A 27204-nucleotide genomic window follows, 5' to 3' on the forward strand; every position below is an offset into this window, starting at 1 on the left:
GAAGTATCTACCTGTCACTAAAAAGTAAAAAATAAAATAAAATAAATAAAAAATAATTAAAAAATTAAAAATAAACAAAAATAAAACCAAAATAAAATAACTCAATATAATATCTTTTTTAAAAAAAGGGAACCGCCTTCAAAAAACCAACCCACTGAAAAGTACAAAATAATTTTTATATGGCACCCCTTTACGTGTCCAGTCCCTATCCCACGGCGTAAAGCAATTTTTTGCCAAAAAGTAATTAATACCTAATAATAAGAAAATTAATAATCATCCGGGTAATTACTTAGTTTTTGAAGGCGGTGCCAAACCAAAATTTTTGAGTTCCTGGTTCCCTTTTTTTAAAAAAGATATTATATTGAGTTATTTTATTTTGGTTTTATTTTTTATAAATAAAATAAAACAGGAAACTTCAATATTCGGCTTCAATATACACCCAAAAAAACAGGTGCATTTTTAGCTTTATTACAGTGAATCCTCTGTAACATAATCTGTAGTAACGTAACCGTTATGGAACCGTCCTGATTACATTTTGATGTAGGGTGCACGGTAGTGCGCGGGCCAAGTCGTTATGCTGATATAAGGCATCGTATAAGATTAAGTGTGCTAAATCTCTAGTGTAATAAATCTTTGAGAGCGCTTTACGATGGACTTTATGTATGTCTTCTTTGTTGCCAATATGGTTACAATAATAGGCACATTAAGATGACACGTTCAATAGAGCTAATCGAAATGTGTAATAGTTAAGTATGTATTGTAAAGTTTAAATTTATGGTAGTAGAAATAAAGGCTTTTAGCGCTGGTCAGGCGTGTCTCACTCCGCGATTTCGTCGCTTTGCTACAGGTAGCTAAAAGTACATCCGTTCGGCCCCAATTTTGGGGAAAACCATAAGCCGCGCGTGGCGCTGTCGCCACCTAGCGGCCATATTTGTGCTGATCGTAACAGACGCGTTTTGTTAGAGAGTGTTAGTAGTATTATTTATTCTGTGCGCTGGTGGCCTAGCCGTAAGAGCGTGCGACTTGCAATCCGGAGGTCGCGGGTTCGAACACCGGCTCGTACGGCTCGTACCAATGAGTTTTTCGGAACTTATGTACGAAATATCATTTGATATTTACCATTCGCTTTTCGGTGAAGGAAAACATCGTGAGGAAACCGGACTAATCCCAATACGGGCCTAGTTTACCCTCTGGGTTGGAAGGTCAGATGGCAGTCGGTTTCGTAAAAACGAGTGCCCACGCCAATTACTGGGACTAGTTGCCAAGCGGACTCCAGGCTCCCATGAGCCGTGGCAAAAACGCGAGGAAAATGATGATGAGAAATAAAGGCTTTTCAATTTTAATTAATTTAATTTAAAAATTGAAATGTTGACCAAGGCTCATCTCACCATAAATAGATATCCTTGTCCTGCAATTATCCAGATTAACTTCAATGAAGAGGATTAATTCATGAATGAATGAATTTAAAATGTCCGACTCGCTAAAAATTACCTTAATCGTCTCTGAAAATATTACGGAATGAAATATTTCAAGTCAGGCATTTAAGACGTCGCGTTTAATTTATATTTAAGGCATAGTGAAAAATGAGCAGTAGGTTACTGAGGGGCTACCGCTAAAACCGAATTTCGCAAATTGCGGGGATCCTTCTCTTTTACTCGAATGAAGGCGTAATTAGAGTGACAGAGAAAAATGCCCGCAATTTGCGAAATTCGGTTTTCGCGGTAGCCCCTGTTCTGTTGGACAAGCATAGCGTTGAATTCCCTAGCTAGACACTACGAGTAGGTAGTTATCAACTCTCTTCACCTCAGTAAACGTCAAAATTAATATACAATTCCCGATCATATTACCTTTTGACGTTTCCTGCTGCAATGCAGTCGGCTGCATTACTGCAGAAGTAATGCTGTAACAGTCTAAATCCAAATGGTACCAGTCAACATGGGGTTGTGGTCTCAAATGAAGTTTACACGGTCGGTCTTCGTCCACGTTTCTCTCACTCAACTAGAATGCCGTTAAATAGTAGTGGACCATGTATACTACGGACTATCCCTACATCGGTTTATATAGATGGATAGATAGATAGAATACTCTTTATTGGCACACCTCAGTAAAAAGATACAAAAGAAAAGGACAATTGATTAAATGTAGAGACAGAAAACAGGAGGTGTTATCGCTAAAGAGCGATCTCTTCCAGACAACCTTTGGGTAGCGGAAACAGAGAAATCATTGTAGTAGGTGTTGCAAAAACATTATGGAGTGGAGTTTACACACACACACACACAATCACATTATAAACATATACGAAATATAAATTGACATCTTTATCTCGATTCTTACTGTTATTTTTTCACTGTGACATCTCCAGCACTTAACAGAGCGAAGTAAATTAATTCAAATTCGATTTCGCATCACAATAACATTGAAATGGGACGATTTTCACTTGACGCCCCCAATTTAAGAATACAGCTTATTTTATAATACCTAATCCTCCCTCGGAAAAAATCATAGATGGTAGGATCCTAATTAATTGAGTGGTATACGCGTGCGTCCGCGAGGGACAAAACATATTAGGCAATGCGCCACTATGATTGGTCGAATTCATTTGTTGCCCACCATAATCCATACTAATTTATGATGGGGAATAAAAAAAATATGAGACTGTGACAAGGACAAACAATAATAGCGCTTTCGCTGCTACTCCTACATACATTAGACTATCCCGTTCGGTCATTTCCCCCCACCCCTCATGCCTGGTCCAGTTGAAATACTAGATTCATGAAAAAAATTAAACTATTGACGAAATATTATTTGCAGCAGGCAAGTTTTTCGAGGGATAAATTAAGATTATGTTTTGCTAATCATACCTTTTTTCAATTCTCTAGAAAAATTAAGTCAAAAAGGCCCTACAGTAAAAATATACATAATATTACAAAGCGAACAATTTTATGAATCGTATCATATCAATATCAAAACCATAACAGATTTTAAAATCAGAATTAATTTATCAATTTTTATCTAGTAATATTACAAAATCGACTTTACCAATACTTAAGGGTTCGAAGGTACTTACACGTTAAAAGCTCGACCTTACACTAATATTAATTAGGTTCAAATTCAATTGCAACGTGGTAATTCTTACCTCTCGGGAGGGATATTTCAATAATTCTTCAACGATATATTATTTAAAGCGTCTTTCAAATGTGAACCCTAAGGGTAACATTCCATTTCTGACCGCAGCTGCACTACTGGTACTGAACGCGTCGCCGTTACTGTCAATTTCCATAGTAAAATGAACAGTAGTGCAGCTGCGGTTGGAAATGGACTGTCACCTTAACCCGTCAGTAAAAGGTAGATACTCTTGTGATAATTTGATAAGCTGTGGTATGATATTATTTGAATTTTTAACCAATTTCGTGAGTAGATTCGTACGGATTTGTGGTTTGATTGGGTTTGGACATAATCATAGGGCAAAGGTTGTGACGGTAAAGCTGGCCAAATACCTGCATGGAATTAAATTAATTTCACGTACCTATTTCAATTTGAACTCGTTCACCTATGGTAAATATAATGGATTGAAAATGCTAAGCTGGGTCCAGATTAACAAACCGGTTAGTGGAATTTTTGATTTGATTTTCTTGCAACGAAATAAAACTAATGTATCTATATAAATAATACATTCCGTAACATATTCCGCTAACAGAAAACATATTTATTTTTCCTCAACGCCCTAATATTTATGGATAAGCCCACACTGTCTCATCGCGTGCTTGAAATAATTGGCCAATAAATTCGTTCGGCAAGCATTTACTAGATAATGTACCTCGGAACAAGCCATTTAACTAAGTGGCTATTTACTAGCTTGTACTAATAGATTACGAAATTCGTGGTTACAAAAACAGGTAACAAGTTGTTGTCATTTGTCACAGCACAAATAAAAAAAATAGCACTTTTAATGCGTCTGGGTGAGCCTTATTCATGATTTTTCCTTTCAAATCGATAGCTTAAGTAGTTCTCGAGATATTTAGCGATGTGACAGACGGACGGATAGACGGACAGAGTCGCACAAAAGGGTTCCTTTGTACCTTTTTAGTACGGAACCCTAAAAACAACAGCGCGAAAAAAACTATTATTTAAGTCTATTTTGGAATTCCGTTAGAACTTCAAAATGCCGAAGGTGCTGTTTGTCGACGAGTGCAATTGTGTCATGTCCGCCATATTTTTTACTGCACGTGCTGTTCTCTTAACAGGCAAGAAAAACTATGTTTTAATGTTAAAAGTTATTATTTTTGTTAATGATTGGGTTATTTATTAGTTTATCTATTAAATTGCATTATATTTGAATGAAAATATCAATAATTTACTTATAAATTGTGGGGGCTGGCCACTGGATAACACTTTTTTCCAAAGAATCCAGAGCCCAGCCCCCCACGGCTGACCTTTGGGTTATTCGTATATTTTATTATTTTCGAGCCAATGCGACCGTTAGGACCGTTAAATTTACATTTTTAAATTTAGTTAGGCAAGCCCTAGTCAATTTAAAGTAAAACCCAGTAGTCAGCCGCATTTGAAATAACGTTTTAATGCGGCTGAGCACTGGGTTTCGCGGATCCAATACTCAGCCATTGACCTTGCTTGACGTTAACTATACATAACTTTCTTTTTGCTTTTTCCTGGTCGGTATATGGTCTGGTGGTTGTTTATTAATGATAATTAGATCATTTTTGACGGATTAATTATTAGAAAATAAATATTGCGATTCTTAGTTTGCAAGAATAGTGTTAGTTAATTATGTACCTATGGCCAACAAATTTCGTGTCATAAGAATTGTATGTACCTACATATAAGATTTTTTTTTATTAAATAAGTAAACAAGTAGGTAAGTAATACATATATGCAAAAAAATAATAAACTAAAATTAAAAATTACAACTTAACTACAATAACAATAACTAAAATTATAAATAAAAAATAGATATTATAACATCGTTGATTTTGATATATGCAAAAAACTATAAACTTAAATTAAAAACTACAACTACATAACTACAAATAACGATAACAAAAATTATAAAGAAAAAAATAATATTATAATATCGTTGATTTTGATATAAATATTAGTGATTTTGATCTAATTATTATGAATAGTTTATATAGGCTGATTACTGGGTACACAGAGGCTGCTTACTGGATTTTGGAGGCTGACTACTGGAGAAAAGTGCCACTTTTTGTTTAAACTTAATTAGAGATATTATGAAGAGGATTGTTATTTTTTCAAATATTTTGTTTTAAAACTATGATAAACAATTGATCTAACCATGTCATTTGTTTAATTATCCGACTAATCCTGTAGAAATGCCGAACGTTAAAACTTAAAAAAGTCGTTATAAGGCTGACTACTGGTGCCTTTACCCTATACGTGATGGCTTCCCTTTCGCACACTTCAGCTGTCTGTCAAGCGCGAGCGCGAAAATGACAAGTCTGTGTCAAACACAAAAGCTGTCACGCTGACGCCACGTCACCGAAGTGTCAAAACTGAAGTTGAACTTTATGTACATGCACGTAGGTCGATGTTGCTCTGTGGTCTGTGACCGATTAATCGGTCTTTGGCGTTGAACCTACGGTGCGGATATATCGATCATTGGCGTCCAAAAGGTAAATAAAAGCTATTATCGAACAACGTCAAACTCTACAACTTCTACGAGCACCTTTGATTGACTTTGAAATCATCATACATTTTTGATGTAAGCTTTTTTTTAAGAGGATGAAGGTCTATTTTAGCATGGCCATAAATTCTCTTCACAGACAAATCACCTCACTGTTATCTAGGTTTACTTGTCCATTTTATTCACCATTTACACCCTAAGTCTGATTTATTCTACCAATCTAGTATTTGTGTTTTGGAGATAAATAATGCTTTATTTTCTGGCAATTTCTAGCTCACAATGAAGAGAAAGAGATACGTAATGAAAAATTATGGCATAAACTCTTACAATTGTTACATTGTATTAGTAAGTCTTAATGCATTATTTTATCTATGTGATTAACATAAAGGGGCCCACTGATTACCAGTCCGCCGGACGATATCCGCCTGTCAGTTGTTCGGAACTGTCAACTTTAAGTTCTAACTGACAGGCCGATATCGTCCGGCGGACTGTTAATCAGTTGGCCCCTTTAAGTCCTAGTCTTAATAGTCTTAGTCTCAAATATTGTTTTACCTCGTTGGCTGTTTTCCTTTTAAAATGTAGGTACAAATACATGTGCATCTAAGTGTTAAGTTCCCTGTTTTTCCCTGTGTTATTGGTCATAATCAATATCCCGGCCTAGGCCGAAAATGCTTGATAAAAATCCAATGCCATCCGCAACCGCAATGATAATATTCCCGCGTATGTTTAAGAATAAGCGCCTCTAAGTATGGTCTAACAGAAATATTCTTGGAAATTTCTGGTACAAAAATGAAGCAGGTAATTTGAAATATTATTCAGTATTCAGTATTCAGTATATTTATTGCATCTTCATGTTGTTTTTTACAAGGTGTTAAGGTATTTCATTTCTGGATCAAACATGAACCCTGTTAGGGCATAGCAATCTTATAACTATATCTTATATCTAATAATTTACATGATACTACTATTCTTGAATAATATAAAAAAAATATTAACATATAACATTAAAATTTGGTGCAAATAATATTAATTTGATTAAAAGTTTAATAAGTAATTACAAAAATGTATAATGTAAATTATATTTCATTCCTCATTTTTATGGACGATGTTTTCTATTAATAAGACAATATTTTAAGTTTATATAAAAAATTTAATAAACTAATAATTTATTTTACAGTCTACTTTTATCAGTTTGTAACATTATCGAGTATATATAAAGATATGAGAAGTTCCCTAAGCTTTTCCATGTTAAAAATATCGCAATTTTGTGAACATTCCGTCGGTACCCGCAACACAAAGAACCCTTCAATGTCACAGTCGTATTTGTTTTTCGTACATATGTCGGCGATATGTAGGGTACGTAGAATTTCGCTCGTTGCTCATGAATCGTACAATAGAGTTTCAAAAACAATAGGCACCTTTCAAATCAAATATTTAAAAACACAAAAATAATTTAATAAATAATATTAGACATCACCAATTTTGAAGATCTAGCCTGTCAAAGGGTCTAGCAGGCTAAGCGAACAAGAAGTGCCCCCAACGACGGATTTTGTCGATATTTCTGGTAGTGTACTGTTAGGTCCTAAGGACCCTCCATGCTTAACATCAGACCTCGATTCTCTTTTGTTTGCGAGTTATTCAGGATAACGTAAAATAATTAGGGTATATCATTGAAAGTGTCATATTTTATAAACGATTCAAGTTACATGAACCAAACAAAATTATATTTGATAACAATAAAAAAAACTACAAAATGCATATTTTTTACCAGCATCCTGTCCTTAAACTTCATTGCAAAAAATAAAAATATTTTTTTCCTTCCAATTTTTTTTTTACTTTTCGCGGAGGTACCAAAAAAAATATGCATGAGTAGCCACTAATTCCCACTACATACACATATAAAAATATTTGCACAAATGTTCGTGCTTCATGTCAAAAAAACGACTCTCCAATAAGTAGTCACTGGCATTATATGTACCTTGGAGGATATAATCAAACGGAGACGCCATGTCTGTAATTTTCTGTACAAAACAGTCTGCCGATTTTTGCGGGGGAGGGGAACGTCAAATGTATGCGTAACGTAAAAATAGCCATGTCAGATAAACGTCAGTCCATACATTGCGTATGACCGTTGGCCGCCTATTTTCGACAGAGGGGAAAGCCTGTTAATGGCTACTCCGTTTAGTTGTATCCTCCAAGATATGTACAGATAGAAGTACCAGTGCAGTTTGAAGATTAGTGTACCTTATGTGTTATGTGCTATTTACATTGAGTTTCGTAACTCAATTCCATACGTCTTCGTTACTCGGGGCAGATTTTGTAATACATACATACAGTGAAATTGCGCTTATACCTACTTATTGTACAGAATAGAGAACTCGCGAAAATCGTCCAATTTAAAGTGAAAAATTGGACTGTTTCGTGGTAACGAATATATTAAATTTCGAAAACTCTTGAATGAAATCAGACACAGATAAAAGGAATTTAATTCCTCCATTAAGAGAAATAAAACAAATATTTAAACAGGCATTATTAAATCTCTTTCACTGTAGTACCTAAGCCGGGGTTTTAAAGTATAATGGATTTATTTTCAATGGAAAATTAAAAGGTCGGTGTGTGGTCGAAATAGTATGGCGCTTGCGTCTTTTTGTGAACTACAGTAAAGATGTTGAGAGGATTCTTATCTTGGGATTATATTAGCCTTTATAATTCTATTTAAACGTTTATAATATTCTAAATTTAGTAGTTATTTTAAAATTGTTCGGACCTACACCATTCCACAAATCTCTGCTAATCACACACGCTCCATTACGGAATGAAATTCTACAAATGTTTTCTGACCTAAATTTACATAAAATCTGTTCAATGTTATCGTATGTTAACATGCTAATTTGGACCTTACGACTGTGAGTTTAAGTCGGAAAAAAGGAAATTAATTTAGTTGAAGCATTGCGTTGGGATACCAACAGGGAAAATTTTCTTAGAAAATAATTAGCAATTGGATTAAAACTAGAGGTCCATTTTATTTAGAATTGTATCTTTGCACTTTTTTTGGAAACTTGTGTATGTTGTTTTTACTCAAAATCACGAGTTCTTTCGGTTCCAATAGGAGAAAAAACCGGCCAAGTGCGAGTCTACTCGCGCACGGAGGGTTCCGCACCATCAACAAAAAATAGAGCAAAACAAGCAAAAAAACCGTCACCCATCCAAGTACTGACCCCGCCCGACGTTGCTTAACTTCGGTCAAAAATCACGTTTGTTGTATGGGAGCCCCACTTAAATCTTTATTTTATTCTGTTTTTAGTATTTGTTGTTATAGCGGCAACAGAAATACATCATCTGTGAAAATTTCAACTGTCCAGCTATCACGGTTCGTGAGATACAGCCTGGTGACAGACGGACGGACGGACGGACAGCGGAGTCTTAGTAATAGGGTCCCGTTTTTACCCTTTGGGTACGGAACCCTAAAAAAGTGTCTTAAGCCAGATTTAGAAACACTTAAGGAACTGTTGTTTTTCAAATAGCAAAGCAATGAAAGTAATAATCGAGATTAAACTTTCGTGAGACATATTTTAAACTGTTTTTCTACTCCAGCACTTAAATGTGTCAATTAAATGACTGACAGTGATATCTAAAGCAATGTCATTTGAATGATTTTTCTATAGGTATGTATGTATCAGGTATGTTTTCATTTACAATAATAACTTTTTTTTTTGGCTCTATGTTTTGCTCACTGAGAGTCAGAAGTCCAAATTGAAGGTTTGCCAGCGAGCAATGGAGCGTACATTCTAGGTGTCACAAGGACGGATCGTATCCGAAACACTACATTGCGCTCCAAAACACGCATAGCTGACGTGGGGGAGAAGACCGCCAGGCTGAAGTGGGACTGGGCGGGTCACGTCTGCCGCATGCATCCAGATAGGTGGGCTAGTATTAGCCACCAAGTGGATACCGCAAAAAAAGCGCGGACGTGGCAGGCCCAGACAGAGACGGCGGGACGACTTAGACGCCTTCATCAGTAACTGGCCGGAAATAGCACAACAACGGGAGCTGTGGAGATCAAGGGGAGAGGCCTTTGCCCAGCAGTGGGACACTATAACGGGCTATTAAAAAAAATGTTTTGCTGTGTGCATAATAATTCATATACAAAGTAACCCATTTCCTTAGTCTCAACTGTTTTGTGTCGGGTGCAGCTGTCATAGAAAAAGTAATGTATGCAACAGCTCATAATTGGTTCTTATTATATCACTGTTGCATAAACTACTATTAGACGACAACGGTTTCACTCACTTGATTTTTTTATTCAACTAGAAACAATGAAATTAAGCATCGAATCAGTGATTGACTCCAGTACCTACTTCAAATGCTTTGCTCGACAATCTCGACGTAGCTCTTGGAACTTGGCACTTTCTAGCCCACTTGAGCGCGTTCATTACGTTATCTTCAAATAGACGGCCCTTAAGGGGACGGTATATGACGTTTTCGATTTAGAGCTCACTTTGTGCAATCAATTTGTTCAAGAAATGTTTAATAACTGCATTAAATTATACGTAAATTTGTTCACGAAGAAGCCGTGTACCGGCTCTTCACGGCATAATATTTTTTATTTGCTGTAATTCTCTACAAATCGACACTAAAAGTATCCAAAAATCAAAATATGGAGTTCCGTTTGAGCAACACGCATTACAGTTTTGCCTTTAACAGTAATTGAGTTGTTGTGTGATTTTGAAAGCTAGATAACTAAACTAGCAAATTATTATCTACTTATATTTTTACTCACAAATACAACACAGAAATTCAATCCCAAATGTAAACTTTCGTACAATTTCCATACATTGACGACATCACTCAAAATTCTTCTTCGAGTCAGATGGCCGCTGGCCTTGGATCGAAGCAGACGTGTACTTCGTTGTAGCTCGTTTTTGACATTATTTAGACATTTCATCATATACGCATACGAAAATGTATACCAGTAGATAAATTGTATTTCAAAAAATAGGGTAAATAAATTTATTTAAAATTTGATTTGTTGTTATTTACAGGTCGTAACGATCGAAAACAGCAGTAAACTATCCTAAAACAATACGATTACAATTGAATTTAAGTAACTTGTTCCTTCAAAACCCGCTTAAAATGAAAAAAGTTTAAAGACTCGTTTTACTGATTGGGATTGATTTTCATTATGCTGGTATCAATTTTGCGTCATTAAAAAAAGTATATGACTTCTGTACGTCAATGACATTTGATGTCAATTGTAATCTTGTATTTACGTTAGAGAATATTATATATTCATTTAAATATTACTTACCTATTAATACGAAGCGTAATTCGTTTAATACCTGAAAGTCTTAGTGTCTACACCTACTTTGTTGCCGTTCGTTCCGTCTATATGTGTGCGATTACGTGCTGTTCTCAATAATCAAGAAACAAGCCATAATCTTCAAGAATAAAATAACAGCAAGACCAGCATTTAGTACTAACTAGTTTTTGCGGATTTGGAGACAAGAGATGAAGCTTACAGGCTAATACCGCTGCGGTCTGGTTATTGTTATGTGTATATATCGAGTATTATATAAATTTACTATAAAATAACAATGTTTTATTTCAATGACATTATGTGCGTAGGTATGTATGTTTCGGTGATTATAAGAATTTTGTCCACACAATAATTGTGCAAAGCAGAGACTGCATCATGCTTTCTTTACGGTATAAGCGGTATGGTACCGTTATTATTTATCAATACCGGTTCGTTTTGAAGGTAAAACTATACCGGTTGATATACAAAGTACGGTACCGGTATACAATTACAGCAGGGACAACCATTTTTATAGGTGTACAGTCAGCTGCAGAGAAAAGGTACGACCAGATAGATAATTGTATGCAGGGGTGGTACCTTTTCTCTGCAGCTAGCTGTACCTAAACCATCATTGACCGAGCGTTGGCGAAGGTCTCCGTTTCAACTTGGGCAAAAATGCTTTCGTATGTCCGAATTCTTCTCCTTTGCATATCACATTTCTCAACTGATTCTCGTGAAAATTTGGTAGTCCGATATAATTATTCGGTTTCTTTTTTTTTTGAACAATTTAAAATAGGCAGAAATTGTCATAAAGGACTTAAGCGCCAGTAGGGTCTGTGACACTTAAGACCACTGCGATTATTAGGTACTTACTGGCCCCTATTTCACCACGACCACGGTGACAGGTGCGACAGTTGTCGACATCACTGTTGCTGACGTCACAGGCCTCCATAGGCTACGGTAACCGCTTACCATCGGACGGGCGATGTGCTTGTTTGCCACCAACATTTTAATAAATAAATAAACTCCATTATATTGCCACTAAAAAATTCTTATTTTGCGAAGCTAATGACAATTGTCACAAGAAACACGGCAACTGTATCGAAATTGCGACACAGAACTCATTTCCTGTCAAGACTTACCGAAAATTCTTTGAAAAATCTTGTGACAATTGTCACAAGATTTTTTCGCGAGAGAAATGTCTGTTTTATCCGATATAATAAAGTTTTTTTTAATAATAGGTACAATGACGGTGGCAAACACGAATACGGCCCGCCCGATGGTAAGCGGTAACTGTATTATTAAATTGTACAACGGGACTTAATCGCGTATCTAAGTTTTAAGATTTACCTCCGACGTTTCGAGGACGGCGTTGTCCCCGTGGTCTCGGAGAAGACTGGCTTAAGTTGACATCAGCATCTTCTAACCGCGCGAGTTTTTCGAACTACCCGCACTTGGTCTTGTTTATCCGCTTGAACGTTTTGCGGTTCCGTTGTACAATTTAATAATGTGTAAAAATCGTGAAAGTTTAAATCAGTGTTAGCGGTAACTGTAGTCCATGGATGCCTATGGCGTCAATAACAGTGATGTTTTTGTCGTACCTGTCACCGTGGTGAAATAGGGGCCAGATTACGCCGCGCCGCGTGGAACGTGAGGTGCATTGGGGTAAATGCATACCATTCACTCAAGGAAAATAATCTCCCTTATAAGATCACTCGTGTGTCTGCCATTTTGTTAAAGCCAATTTTCACCGTACCTACTGGACTAGTTCAATTGAAATTTAGTACACATATGTCAAGTAAGGAAGTAGTAAGTCGGTGATCCGAAGATGAGTAACGTAAATAAATGAACTTTTAACTTTGCGGCGATTTTTGGTATCATGTGACATATCAGATATAATACATAATTATAAGTAGGTGAGCAAAAATGTACCATAACCTAACTCAGAATTGTATTACATAAATACATATACAAAAAATAGTTCAACGCCAAAAGATTAATGGAAGACCTATGTCCTATAATAGGTGAGTTGGTCTTAAACAAAAAATATGCAATAAAAATGTGTAACTGTGGAACCCATAGTGAATCCTACTCGTACATGATCGGTTTTTATATTATGTACCTATAAGATATTTTCTACTTTATACTTTATAAGTGTACCTACATAATATTTACTTATAAGCAGTTGTCACGTAAAATATTTGTAGATTTTTTTGGAAGTATGTGTCACATCATCATCATCTTCCTCGCGTTGTCCCGGCATTTTGACACGGCTCAAGGGAGCCTGGGGTCCGCTTGGCAATTAATCCCATAAATTGGCGTGGGCACTAATTTTTATGAAAGCGACTGCCATCTGACCTTCCAACCCATAGGGGGTAAACTAGGCTCTTATTGGGATTAGTCCGGTTCTCTCACGATGTTTTCCTTCACCGAAAAGCGACTGGTAAATATCAAATGATATTTCGTACATAAGTTCCGAAAAACTCATTGGTACGAGCCGGAATTGCAATTCGCACGCTCTTACCGCTAGGCCTCCAGCGATTTTTTTGAAGTATGTATAGCACAAAAAAATATTTAGAAATGTAACATTTAAGGTAGGTAATTAAAATACGGTATAAACATTATTGGAGAAGACTTGGAGGAAGTGTCATAGGGATAGTTCTTTTGTCTAATTATAATCCATCGGCAATCACGCGAGCGCATAAAACGAAAATCATTTTTTTTTCACTCCCTAAAACTCCCTTAACCTAATAACAGTAAAACAAAAAATAAAATATAGAGGGTTACCAACCAGCCAAAGAATTATAAGTAGATATATGCACTTATCCCAACGCACCTCACGTTCTACTCTGCACGGGGTTCATTGCCGCTCCTACCGCCGTAAGTAACTATCAACACCTACATTATCAAGGCTACGATCGAAGATAATCGCTTCAGCACTGAAATAATACCGGTGGAATACCGGTATAATATTTTTTATTTTAATTGTATTAATTTAATAGTGAAACAAAAGGCGAATATACCACATAAAAGTAAATCGGTAAAGATATTAGGGGTACATTAGCCAACACTGTTTCCATATATTTTCAAATTTTATTTTGTCTGCCTTAATTAAATTTTGCACCCTGCCGGAACTTTATTTATTTAAATTCTCATTTAATTGATTTTGAGCCTTATGAAAAGTCGTATAGAGTAGTAAATAAAATTTTACATCTGACTTAATGACATCTGGTTTTATTCGGTTTAACTTTAGAAAACGCGTATCTCGACAAAGCCATAATGTAGAAAATTGTCAACAACCAAATGAATTATTAGAATTTAAATACGTCACGTGTGACATGAACAGACAAGGAAAGCAAGATTAAATGTATTGTTTCTCTTTCTTCTTTCAATGGAACGCTTTTCCTAAAAGGAGGCCACTAAACTCAAAACGCTATCTTAAAAAAAACTTGATGGGTCAGTGACCTGTCCCAGTAAAGTGAGGTAGTGTGCGTGAAGTGCGCTTGTGTGTGAAATGGGGTAAATTGACAGAATCTGAAAATTTACCCACCTCTACCGTCACCCGTCTGTCTTAATTTGCTTTATGTACAACTAGCGATCCGGCTTCGCACGGGCATAGAGAAAAAAATACATAGAGTGCTCACTCCATACATCAGTTTTAGTACCAAAAAGACTATTAGCATCTAGCATCGAGTAGCGGAACTATCAGTACTGCTACTTGACAATAGATGTAGCACCGACCGGAAAGTCTTATGCTGTTGAGATAAGACTTTCCGGTCGGTGCTACATCTATTGTCAAGTAGCAGTACTGATAGTTCCGCTACTCGATGCTAGATGTAGACACTGAAATTAATAGTCTGAACTGATGTATGGAGTGAGCACTCTTCTCTTCTCTGTCTTACTATATATCTCTATGGCACGGGTTAATAAATTATACATAAATCTTCCTCTTGAATCACTCTATCTATTAAAAAAAACACATCAAAATCCATTGCGTAGTATTAAAGATCTAAGCATACATTAGACATAGAGACAGACAGCGGGAAGGGACTTTGTATGTATGTAGTGATGACGCTCCGTGATTGTTACGCCATTTAGGGTTCTAGCTAAATTGGACATCCATAGCGTAAGTATGGAACAACCAATTTAGCTAGGACCCTAATTGGTATAACAATACCCGTGTGGTGACTGTACAGTGCTTGGCGATAATGACCAGGGTCCCTGTCGAAGCTTCCAAATCTTCCAATACCTCGTTTTTGTGACAAGTGATCTGTGATCAGTTGATCACGTGATGCTTTCTACAGACAACGAAGTGGTGGACGCCTAGATCCAGACCCGGAGAGACCGTTCTAGCGTGAGTCTAGTGAAGGCAAAGGCATACAAAAACCGTACCTTTTTACTTAAGTACTCCATTAAATAAATTATGGAGCATATTAAAGCAGAATTGCAAGACCCTGAGGGTTGGAAACTAATACTATGCTAATTTTTACCACAAGCTTGTCATGGCTGGCTTTATTAGGGAAATCTGAGAGGTTTTCGTCAGTTCCGCCACAGACTAGTAAATTGTAGACAAACAATGTGAATAATACAAATTAGATCGTTCCGAAACGAAATGCATCCCTTTAACCCTTTGACCGCCAAAGACAACTAACGCGTGCAGCTACAGCACAATATCAACCTTCGTGCATTGACGTATATCTCAGGACTGGCCTTACGGGCAATAAGAATGGGGCATGAATGGGGCCAGTACAGCGGTATGACACCGCTACAACGCGATTGGTTGATGAGTTCGCATCACGCGCGCGATTGGTCGCAACTAGTTGCGTTAGCCTTCCCGATTGACTCGATTTCGTGAGTGACACCGCTGAACTAGTACCATTTTTAGTGCCGGTAAGGCCCGTCCTGAGATATATGTCAATGCCTTCGTGCAGGTTCACGATGGCGCGCTGCACACGATAGGCGTGGCGTTCAAATGGTCCGTGGCCTGCGGTGGTAGCACGGTCGCATTTTTATCGCTTGTCACCATGCTTGTCAGGTTCTAACAAGTACGCAAACGGGCATAGTGACAGGCGATAAAAATGGAACCATGCTGCGCCCGCTGGTGGCGTGGCCCCAACGGCCATCTTTTTTAGGCCTCGCTCACCCATTGCCACAAAACACTTGAGAAATAAAAACAACCTAAGGCCACCCCACACTAGCGTGTTTCCAGCATTGCTCGTCTAGTCTAGCCATGGAAAAAGGCGTCGCTGCACAGTTGCGCCAACGTTGCGTCGAGCAGCAGCCGCAGACGCCGACGCTCGGCAGCCGCTCGTGTGGGATGGCCCTTAGTGTAAGGCCTGAGTAGACGCTCGAAGCGGAGCGTTCGGCGGGGCGTGCAGCGTGGCGTCGGGGTCAGGAGTAATTTGAGCAGCTTGCACTAAGGCCGCTCCTATACGTTTTCATTTGTTTAACATGCACGCCGAACGCCCCGCCCCGCTGCACGCCCAACTCGAGCGTCCACTCAGGCCTTACACTAAGAACAGTCAGTATCAGTCTTTGTAATTAAGTAGGTACTTGTACCTGCTAATACTATGCAAATATCTTGTTTTATTAGGAATTTTGGGGTGGAGTGAATCCGTACCGGGTCGGCTTTGTCTTAAATATTGGACTTTAGTGGCTTAGATGCTCACCTAGCTATCTGTACTTACGATAATAGCGCTCCGTACACTCTAAAAAAAATTTGGTTGGCCCTATCAATATCTTGATAGTCGTAATCAAGCATCTTGATTCCATACGAGCCTAACAAGAACTTAGACACATCAAATAAGGTAATTCTGATTGCTATTACTATATCTATGTAACTGAACCAATTAAGATCTTGTTCAATATTTACACGAAAAATAATTATGCTAACTAATTGATCCTAGCAAGATCAACTAAGGGCTTGATAATTATTATCATGATAAGTTACTGTACCAACTAATACAAACAAGTCAGTTTAACTAAGATGTAGGTCAATATTAACATGAAGAATTACTGTATTAACTATTTGACCCAAATAAGTTCAACTAAGAACATGATTACATCGACTAATGCACCTTATTAGCCTGAACTAAGATATTGTTAAATTTGAATCTCAATTGTTTAATCATTTCAACTAAGATGTAAATCAATGTTAACATGAAGAATTACTGTATCAACTATTTGACCCTAATAAGTTCAACTAAGAACATGATTGCATCGACTTATGCATCTTATTAGCCAGAACTAAGAAATTGTTTGAATCTCAATTGTTTAATCAGTTCAACTATGAAGCTTGTCTAGTACAATATACCATTCTTCATCAATTGTACTAGTACAATAAAACACAACAACAAACAACAAGCTTCATAGTTGAACTGATTAAACAATTGAGATTCAAATTTAACAAAGTAAAGTTTTATGAAAAGGGGGTAAATGAATAAAACAAAAAATATATATAATAAGATGTTATTTATTCATCTAAACATTTAGAAAACTAAACGTTTTACATTTAAAAATCGAACTTTCTTTTACATACCTTACATATATATTATAATTAACATTTAAAACGGGCTACAAATATAATGACCGTTTGGCGTACAACCGTCGATTTCCCCCTTATGGGTACCCGTTGGCGGCAGGCTCGGGGACGTCTGTCGCCTACACGAGGGTCCCTGGGATGGCCAATGCGCAAAAAATGGCGCACTCTTAGAGAAGTAGAAGGAAACAGTTCCTCCGAAGTCGAGTCCGCAGTTCGGACAGCCGCTGGCGGGGTTTCGGAAGCATGGTCCCGATCGTTTCCCGTGCCTCGCCTTAAAGCCTTGAGGCGGCCAACAGGGGTTTTACTGGGTAGACCTGGGGTCCCTATTCCCACATAACCATCCCGGCCCGTCCCCGCGCCTTTTATTCCCGTCGCCGCGATTAGCACTTGCTCCATGTTGCACATACACTATTATACATTAGGTACACAAAGCAAAGGTAACACGTTCACTGTTCCAGGCTTGCCGTGAAATAAAGGCACAAGTAAAGTTTATTTCGTTGACGCGTACTTGAATGACTAAGTAGTTGAATGTTGAACGTCGAGGCTGAGACTGACTCCCCACTCGCACGGTCACAGGCGCCGCAGGGGCGCGGGCGGGGAGGACCGCGGGTGCACCGGCGCCCCCCTACTTATCTCTTGATTGAACGGATTAACTGATTATTTAATTTAATTATGAAGAAAATCGATTTAACAAATAATTCTTAATAGAATGGAATATTAGTTTCGTAATTAATACAATAACTTGATCATAATGGGATTGAATGTTTTATCTTCGTTGTTCTAAATATTATATGTTTAGTTGATTAAAATACCAAGTCTTATGTAAATCAACAAAGAGAAAATAATCACATAAACTATTAAAATGTTCATAACTATTAACATATTTATCTGTTTTAATTAATTTGTTAAGGATTGAATCAACCTACGTTACATAATTATGCCAACAAGTTAATGATAGATGCAAAGTATACAATTGTTAGGATTAATAACATACCTACTTTATTAGTTCAATCACAGATACACTTATTGTTTTAAGTAATCAGGTTTCTTTGATTTATATAAGATCGTTATTGTTATAATTAACTTAACGTCAACTAAGAGAAAACTGCTCTTAGTTGGTCTTCATTTTTTAGAGTGTAGCGCATCGTAGCCATCTTTCTCTCTATCACTCTTCCACACTAGTGCGACAGTGACCTACAGTTGTGTTTCGTTCGCTACGGAACGTTAACGATTGCACGACTGCACGTTGGCTACGCACCCTGTACTCCCTGGGCCACGATAGCCACTACTGCTTTCGTATGTACCTACTTCAATTAGCAAGTTGTAAAAAGTCAAAAGAATTATTAAGTATCGTCATTATCGTTGTAACAAACAATTTTATAAGCAATTTCCCCTCCAAGGGCAGAAATAGCCTCGTTAAATAGTCATGGCGTTTCGACCCATTATTCAATTTTAATTAAATTCCTTATCTTCTGATATCTTGCGATCACAGACTTCGTTTATCAGACACCGCGTTGTTAGGCATTTACAGTCGGCATCAGATATATAATAGCGGCTAAGGCGTTCACAATATCTGAACAAGCACTCTAACGCCTTAACAATAGAGGCGTGCTCAGATATTTGTGAGCACCTGGGCCGCCCCGATATATCTGATGGCGACTGTACTAAGACGTGCAGACACCTAAATACTCGTAAATATAAACTTGTAAAGTAGTAGTACCTACTTAGTCCCAAAAAAGCGGCCAAGTGCGAGTCGGACTCGCCCATGAAGGGTTCCGTATTTAGGCGATTTATGACGTATTAAAAAAAAACTACTTACTAGATCTCGTTCAAACCAATTTTCGGTGGAAGTTTACACGGTAATGTACATCATATATATTTTTTAGTTTTATCATTCTGTTATTTTAGAAGTTACAGGGGGGGGGGGACACACATTTTACCACTTTGGAAGTGTCTCTCGCGCAAACTATTCAGTTTAGAAAAAAATGATATTAGAAACCTCAATATCATTTTTGAAGACCTATCCATAGATACCCCACACGTATAGGTTTGATGAAAAAAAAAATTTTGAGTTTCAGTTCTAAGTATAGGGAACCCCAAAAATTTATTGTTTTTTTTCTATTTTTGTGTGAAAATCTTAATGCGGTTCACAGAATACATCTACTTACCAAGTTTCAACAGTATAGTTCTTATAGTTTCGGAGAAAAGTGACTGTGACATACACGGACAGACGGACAGACAGACAGACAGACAGACATGACGAATCTATAAGGGTTCCGTTTTTTGCCATTTGGCTACGGAACCCTACAAAGCATAATTATATAATCCCTTGGTTCCTACAATTTTTTACATTTACAACAGGTTGTGTCCTGTTACAAACATGCTATGCCGACTGACCAAATTAGGAACTACGTATCTATCGCGCCAAGACTAAAGTTTCTAATGTAGCCTAGACTGGGTTGGACATGTTCTGCCGTATACGAAGTGACTTACTTAAGAGGGAAATTAAAAGGAAAGCTAATTTAGCTGTCAATACTAACGGTATGAATTATACCACATACAAGCATACAGGCCTGATGGTAAGCAGTCACCGTAGCCTATGGACGCCTGCAACTCCAGAGGTGTTACATGCGCGTTGCCGACCTTTTTTTAAAAACCTGTACACTCCTTTTTTGAAGAACCCCATATCGTAGACCCTCGGGAAAACCTCGGAAGGGAGCTCATTCCACAGCCGGAGCGTCCGCGGGAGGAAATTCCTCTTAAACCGCACAGTACGCGACCAATGAAATGAATTATGAAATGTCCAATGAAAAGTAAACCCTAAACCCTGTCTCAACAATTAAAGTCCGTGACTGTACAGTGTACTTATTTATACATACAGATGTAGTGCATAATTCCTTTCCATCGTATTTTCACGGAAACGTACGAACGTGTACTGCTATTTCAGTCAGTCTCGGTACAAAAAGTACTGAGAGACTGAAATAGCATGACTAATCTTTACATGCATGAATTCTATAGTAATTTAAATTGTATTTTTCTTATTTACTCATAAATGCATGTTAAGTATAAGATGTAATGTTTTGAAAAGATGTGTCCCGCTGAGTTTGTTGCCGGTCCCATATTGGGATACCCTCCTCCAAATGAGGGGGGATTTAAATCTTCTCGAGGTAGAGGTGTATGGTTGGAGCCGGTGTAGCTTTATTTGATGTTCATAAGCGCATTGTAATATGCCTACTTGAATAAACTATCTTTTATCTTATCTTACCTACATAATGCTGCATCATCTAGTGCAGGGGTTTTCAAAGTGGGGGGCGCGCCCCCCTAGGGCGCAACCACATTTTAAGGGGGGCGCGGGGTCTCGGGAAATTTTAACACGATTACCTAATAGTTCTGCGTATCCTTGCATCGAAGCGAAGGGGGGCGTGGGAACTTCATTTTAGGCAGCAGGGGGGCGGGCCTAAAAGTTTGGAAACCCCTGATCTAGTGGGTAAGCGGTCTTTGTCGATGAACGTAGTACGCTCTGAAGCGGAGATGATTGCTTTCGGTTATGGGCACGGAAATTATTCGATTTGCTTTTGTCAATAGCGTCTAGTGTATTTTCACTGGATAGGCTTTTGTTTTGTCGCCCAAGTTCCTGAATCGGAGAATTTTCTCGAAAATGCTATAAAATGTTCCTATTATTATTTATAGAGGTGGCCTTCGAAAGCTCGTTCATAGGTAAAAACGTTTTCAGTTTGAGTTAAGAGGAAAGGGTACGATGTATTCTCCATACAAACATAGTACGAGCACGTAGTACTCATTTTCCTCCCTGGATAGACATTATGGAAAATATTTTTACAGAATTTTATCTATTTTAGTCATACTGCCGTATTCGAACTTCAAGATATTCACAAGAGACGACACGTACTAGATCCATTCTAGATACGTTATAGTTTAGATTTCAACTAGTTCTCTTTTGCAGCGCAATTCCGGCAACCCAATGTCACTTTTACGATAGATCGTGTTAGATATCTATTAGATGTGAATTAGATCTCTAAGTAATATCTTGTGGAAATCGTTCAAGAGTATCTCCAGAATCGCGGAAATGTCAAATTTGACAGGTTAGATCTTAAACATATCGTTATCGTATCTTGGCGATGTCTAAAAGATATCTAATAGATGTCTATTACAAAATCCGAATCGGGCCCATAGCTATACTCGACCGTTATATCCTTTTAGTCACTCATTTTATCCTTTATCAGTGACAGAATCCCAATGTCACTTTAAAACGGACAAAAAATTAAATCAACCAAACATACTCCTAATGATATTAATGATTGCATTCCATATTTCGGTATACCTACTTATAAATTTCGGTATAAATTCATGTAGATTAGTCTAGCATAATTTATAATGTAATTTCATAGTATGAGAATTATCTAAATCTAAATCTAACCCTAATTAAATACCTTATTTAACTTAACGCATAAGTAACTTTTTACATACAGAAGCCAAATTAATTAATCCAAAGTAATAAAACTAACTCGCAACTAATTTCTATAGATAACGTCAACTTTACCGATTTAACGCCCGGTGGCATTCAGGTTGCAAAAAATATCTTATTGATTTGATATGGGGCAATTTTGCTCTCTACGCATCACGCTCGCACCAACTCAATATCACTATCCAGCATATTCAATTCTGATGCTAAAACAATGACACAAATTTTTGTATGGAAATTTTAGTTACCCCTACGTCACGCAAATACAAGTAAAAAAAATTTTTGACTCTAAAACGTGACGTAATGGAGCGGATATTTTTGGACATCTTTTTTAATGGTAGAATGGGGAATGCTGACGATTCTGAGTAGAATGAGCCAAAAAAAGGCTAGATTTGTTTATTTTGGAAAGCGCTCAAATAAAGCAAGATACACTGAGAGCAATTCCATATGAATGTCAAATCCATGACATATTTTTAAAATCCGAATACCGCTCCGCAACTTTAATCATATTATAACTTTGCAACTATTAATTACTGAAATTTTAAACAACACCATTTGCGTGAAAGATCCAACCGCTATTCGGTTTTAAAGGAATATCGACTCAGTGTCAAGCGTCATATGGTTCAAAATTGTATAGTCAATAACGCGTGGGGTTTTACTCCTAATTACGGGATGTATGGCAATTATAAATATACAGGGGGAATTTTGAGACGGTATCCCTACTAATATTATAATGCGAAAGTACCTCTGTCTTTTGTCTGTATGTCTGTTACCTCTTCACGCTTAAACCGCTAAATCGAATTAGATCAAATTGGTTTTAGAAATAGTACATATGAGGCTCCAGGAAGGCCATAGAATAGTTTTTATCAATCTTCATCGTCATTTGACATAGACGAAGTTGCGAGAAGCTAGTAAGAAATAAAATTTGTGGTTAAGAATGTCTGAATGATGTCATTTGAAGAAATTTGTCATTCAGATTATCGTGCGTTTCGCTAGTACCTGTCCGTACATGTATTGGCGCGAGCAAGACACACAATAACTAAAAGACATCATTCAGATATTATTTTGATGTCAGTATAGGTACGTTCGAATTGGCCTGTGAGTCAGAGAAAGTGATTTCTAATCTCAACTAAATTTCGACCCTGTATATAGCAGGCGTGGCTCACTCCGCGATTTCGTCGCTTTGCTACAGGTAGCTATAAGTACATCCGTTCGGCCCCAATTTTAGGGAAAGCCATAAGCCGCGCGTGGCGCTGTCGCCTCCTAGCGGCCATATCTGTGCTGGTCGTAACAGACGCGTTTTGTTAGAGAGTGAGTCTTCTGTACTTAGTACTATTATTTATTCTGTGCCTGTAGGTCAATAATCAATAATCTTACCGTATATAACATAGATGTTATATGTGTGTATGTGTGTTATGTGATTAGAATTGCTAGTGTAAACTTTACGTCATTATATTAAACACGAATTATTATATGTGATATTGTTAATGAAGGCTGTGTAACTGTAACTACGTATTCATTGGATATTTAGCCTAATAAGGCAATTTGATGCGCGTATATGCGTAATTTATACGTAAATAGGGTTATTTGACTTAAATAGTCAGCTGGTATAAAATAATAGGTTATGATAACCATAGAAGGGGTAAAAATAACAACGTAAAATTGCATTTAGTTTGTCAAAGGACTGTCTCATTTCAAACATAGACAGACAGAATCATAATACTATCTTTGTCTTACACTAGTACCTACTAGCCCCAAAAGAAAAGGATGAGTATAGGTTTTTTGGTTCTTATTTACTGACAAATTGGTTTGACCAACTATATTATCATCGCTCAGTTTCGCTTCGACTGCGAAGGAAAATGATGATGGTGACTGGAACTCTATTTTCAACTCCTTCAAATTGTAATATTATTTGTAAAATGTTGAACAATACATTTTTCCTTTGTCGTGACACTCGCGACATCTAGTGTCAAGTAGTGGTACTGATCATTCCGGTACTTGACGCTAGATGTCGACTACGAAAACAAGCAATGTTTTAGTTACAAGCATGTCAAGTTGATTAGCCGTCTATGTACTCGTATTATTAATAGTCTATGACTTTACAGTTCTCTTACATATTCAATGGATATTTGGTATTACCCTTTGTCATTTGGTTAAAAGTGAAGCCAACTTCACACAACATTCAAAATTTCGTTAGTTAAATACCCGGGTTTCCTCGGAAACACGATCGTGTCGGGAGATAGCATCGGCTACGTTACATTCGGTCGATGTTCGTTGTTCGTTCAAAAGCAACGTGGCTTTGTGGCTTGACGCTTCGGTTAGTCTACATTAGCCGTATTAGCACAGACTGGACAATAGGATCTGCTAACGTACGAGTACAGTCAGCATCCAAAGTAACGGATCAGACTGCGCGTGTATTTAACATTATCTAATAGCTTAAGAAAAAGATATACGAGTAAGTCCCTGTAGTTGAGCAGAGACGCAACCGTCGAAAAAAAATTTACACCTTGTATTTTTAAACGACTTAAAAATATAAGGGAAATTGGCTCTCAGTTTGGGGAAAAGGTTTATTTTTAAATAGATACCTTCATGTCATGGTAGCAGGCTGACATCTTATAAAACGCGTTTAATCTTAATTACATTTTTTTACAATATGAGCTGCACTAAATGAACATTCATTGAACATTGCGTGCCGAACCAAAACATTGTAGCATTTGCGGGTTAATATAATTCCAGTCTTAATTGAATTATAATGGAGATTACGACATAAATTCGTCTTTAACTATACCAATTTCAAGGTAGGAATTCTGATTTCATGAGCAATTACTCGGAGTTTGTACGTGTAATTGAATATTAGCTAGATCTCAGACTTACCTAACTATACATAATCATTATGTTATATAAACGTACTTAACTATGTTATAAACTTCCCAGTAATCATACTAAATTGCCTTGAAAGTTTTATACAGGGATAAAAAATTTACAGTATATACCTACAACATTCCATAGTACAGTCAGCATCAATAGTAGCGGATCAGACAAGGCTTCAAAAGTCTCTACCATTCTCGAATAGGTTAACAAATAGAGATATTTCTATATGTGTAGTATTATAAAAAAATATAGTCTTACCTGTACAACATCCTCTCCTGCCGATCGGCTTCCACATAGATTCTATAGTACATAAACAACATTATCACTCCCGGGATCCAGAAACTCACACTACTCGAGATCACGGCATACACTTTGTTCACAGTGAAACTGCACACTTTTGGGTGTCTTTTCCTAAAGTCCAGATGGTCTTCCGTCGTATACCATCCCATAAAGATCGGGAGGAAGGAGACCAATGCTGGACTGCACCACACTACGGCCAGCATGATCCCTAGTCTCCCCGTTGTCATTATCAAAGGATAGTCCAACGGCTGGACGATAGCGTAGTATCTATCCACGCTTATGCAGCACAAGTGCAATATTGATGCAGAAGAAAAATATACATCCAGGGAATTCCACACGTCACACATAAAATACCCGAACAGCCACTCTCCATTGGTAATCTCCACACTGAAGTTGAAGCACATCGCCCAAATAGCTACCAACATGTCAGCTAGCGCGAGCGACACGACGAAATAATTCGTGATGACGCGCAGTTTTCTGTGTCTCATTACTGAAACAATGACTAGTAAGTTCCCAAATATCGCTGCTAGAATAATAAACAGCATGATAAGACATTTTATGACAACTATAGCCACAATTATCGGGTTTTCCTCGAACTGTGCGTAGACCAAGTCGTTGGTTGTCTCATTAAGTTCTAAGGATTTGTTGACGTAAGAATCCGTGAGATACATGGATGTGGAGAGGTCTCTAAAGTCTACAGTGCGGTTGTCGAACGTGTCGATATTGAAGAGTAGGTCCAGTTTCATGGTTCACATGTTATATGGCGTCTATGTGAGATTAATTTCTTTGGTTAAGATAAAGGTGGAGCGGCGTCGGCGCTCGGTCCGAAACAGCATGGCGTAGGATCTGGAACAAAGGAAAATTTCTTTAAGAACTTGTAATAATAAGAAAAATAATTAATTGAAAATTAAAAAAACACGACTGCAGTTTAAAAGCGAACTGAAAAGCTAAAAATAATTTTAGTTATGTTAGTTACTCAAGTTAATTAATGTAAATTAGAATATAAGTATTCAGGCAGAGTCATAAACAGCAAATGCAAAAGTTTAGGCTCATTTAGGATCGTGACTGTACCTGCATATTTTATTTCAATTGCAGTCGGGGACCTTGATGTATTAAAATTTTACCATTTAAAAGGTCCCCGACTGCAATCAAAATAAAATATACAGGTACAGTCACGATCCTAAATGAGCCTAAACTTTTGCATTTGCTGTTTATGACCCTGCCTGAATACTTATATTCTAATTTACATTAATTAACTTGAGTAACTAACATAACTAAAATTATTTTTAGCTTTTCAGTTCGCTTTTAAACTGCAGTCGTGTTTTTTTAATTTTCAATTAATTATTTTTATTTTATACATTTTAGTGATCATACAAACTAACTATATCTTTTATGATTCAAGGCAATGTAGTTCCGTCAAGGAGCTTTCATCATGCTGATTTTTGATATGTTACCATGAAACGTGCTTGAAAACCTAAATAGGTCGGACCCAAAAACCAGACCTATTGAAAAGGGTGTACCCTTGTTTTGTCGACAAACTTTTCGTCGAATATTATTTCATCGACAACGATTCATCGAAACATTAGGTTAGGTTAGAACTGCGACCCCACACAGAAACGAACGGCTATCAAAGTAGGTTTAGGTTAGGTTAGAACTTCGACCCCACAAAGAAACGAACGGCTATCAAAGTAGGTTTAGGTTAGGTTAGAACTGCGACCCCACACAGAAACGAACGGCTTTCAAAGTATTACAAATATTAAATAAATATGAAATATTACAAATCGAAATAATATTATGCGTAATAAATTTTATTAAATGCAATCCAAAATTAAATAAGAAAACCCGTAAAGAAATACCACGATATAAACTATATGCATAATAACTCGAGTACCAATTAAAAGTCCGAGATTTAAATTTACTAGTATCGATTCTTCGACGCAATGACTTGTCGATGAAATGAAAATACTTGAAACGTTGTCTTCGAAATAACATCGATGAAATGTCTGTCGGCAATTCAAGGGTAAACCATTGAAAAGTGCGAGAGCTTACTATCTCTG

At 37.2% G+C, this 27204-nt stretch overlaps 1 protein-coding gene across 1 annotated transcript in view; it reads right to left on the reverse strand.

The window, feature by feature from the left end:
* The window catches only part of LOC134657718 (octopamine receptor beta-1R-like), a 40566-nt gene extending 14532 nt beyond the window's left edge, over positions 1-26034 (reverse strand). The window contains exon 1 of the mRNA XM_063513281.1: positions 25106-26034. Coding sequence (XP_063369351.1) covers positions 25106-25893 — 788 coding nt within the window. The 5' untranslated portion in view covers positions 25894-26034. The remainder of the gene's footprint in view (positions 1-25105) is intronic.
* Between the last annotated feature and the right edge of the window lie 1170 nt (positions 26035-27204).

This window comes from Cydia amplana, chromosome 20 (genome assembly GCF_948474715.1).
Source record: "Cydia amplana chromosome 20, ilCydAmpl1.1, whole genome shotgun sequence".
Classification (NCBI taxonomy): Eukaryota; Metazoa; Arthropoda; class Insecta; order Lepidoptera; family Tortricidae; genus Cydia; species Cydia amplana.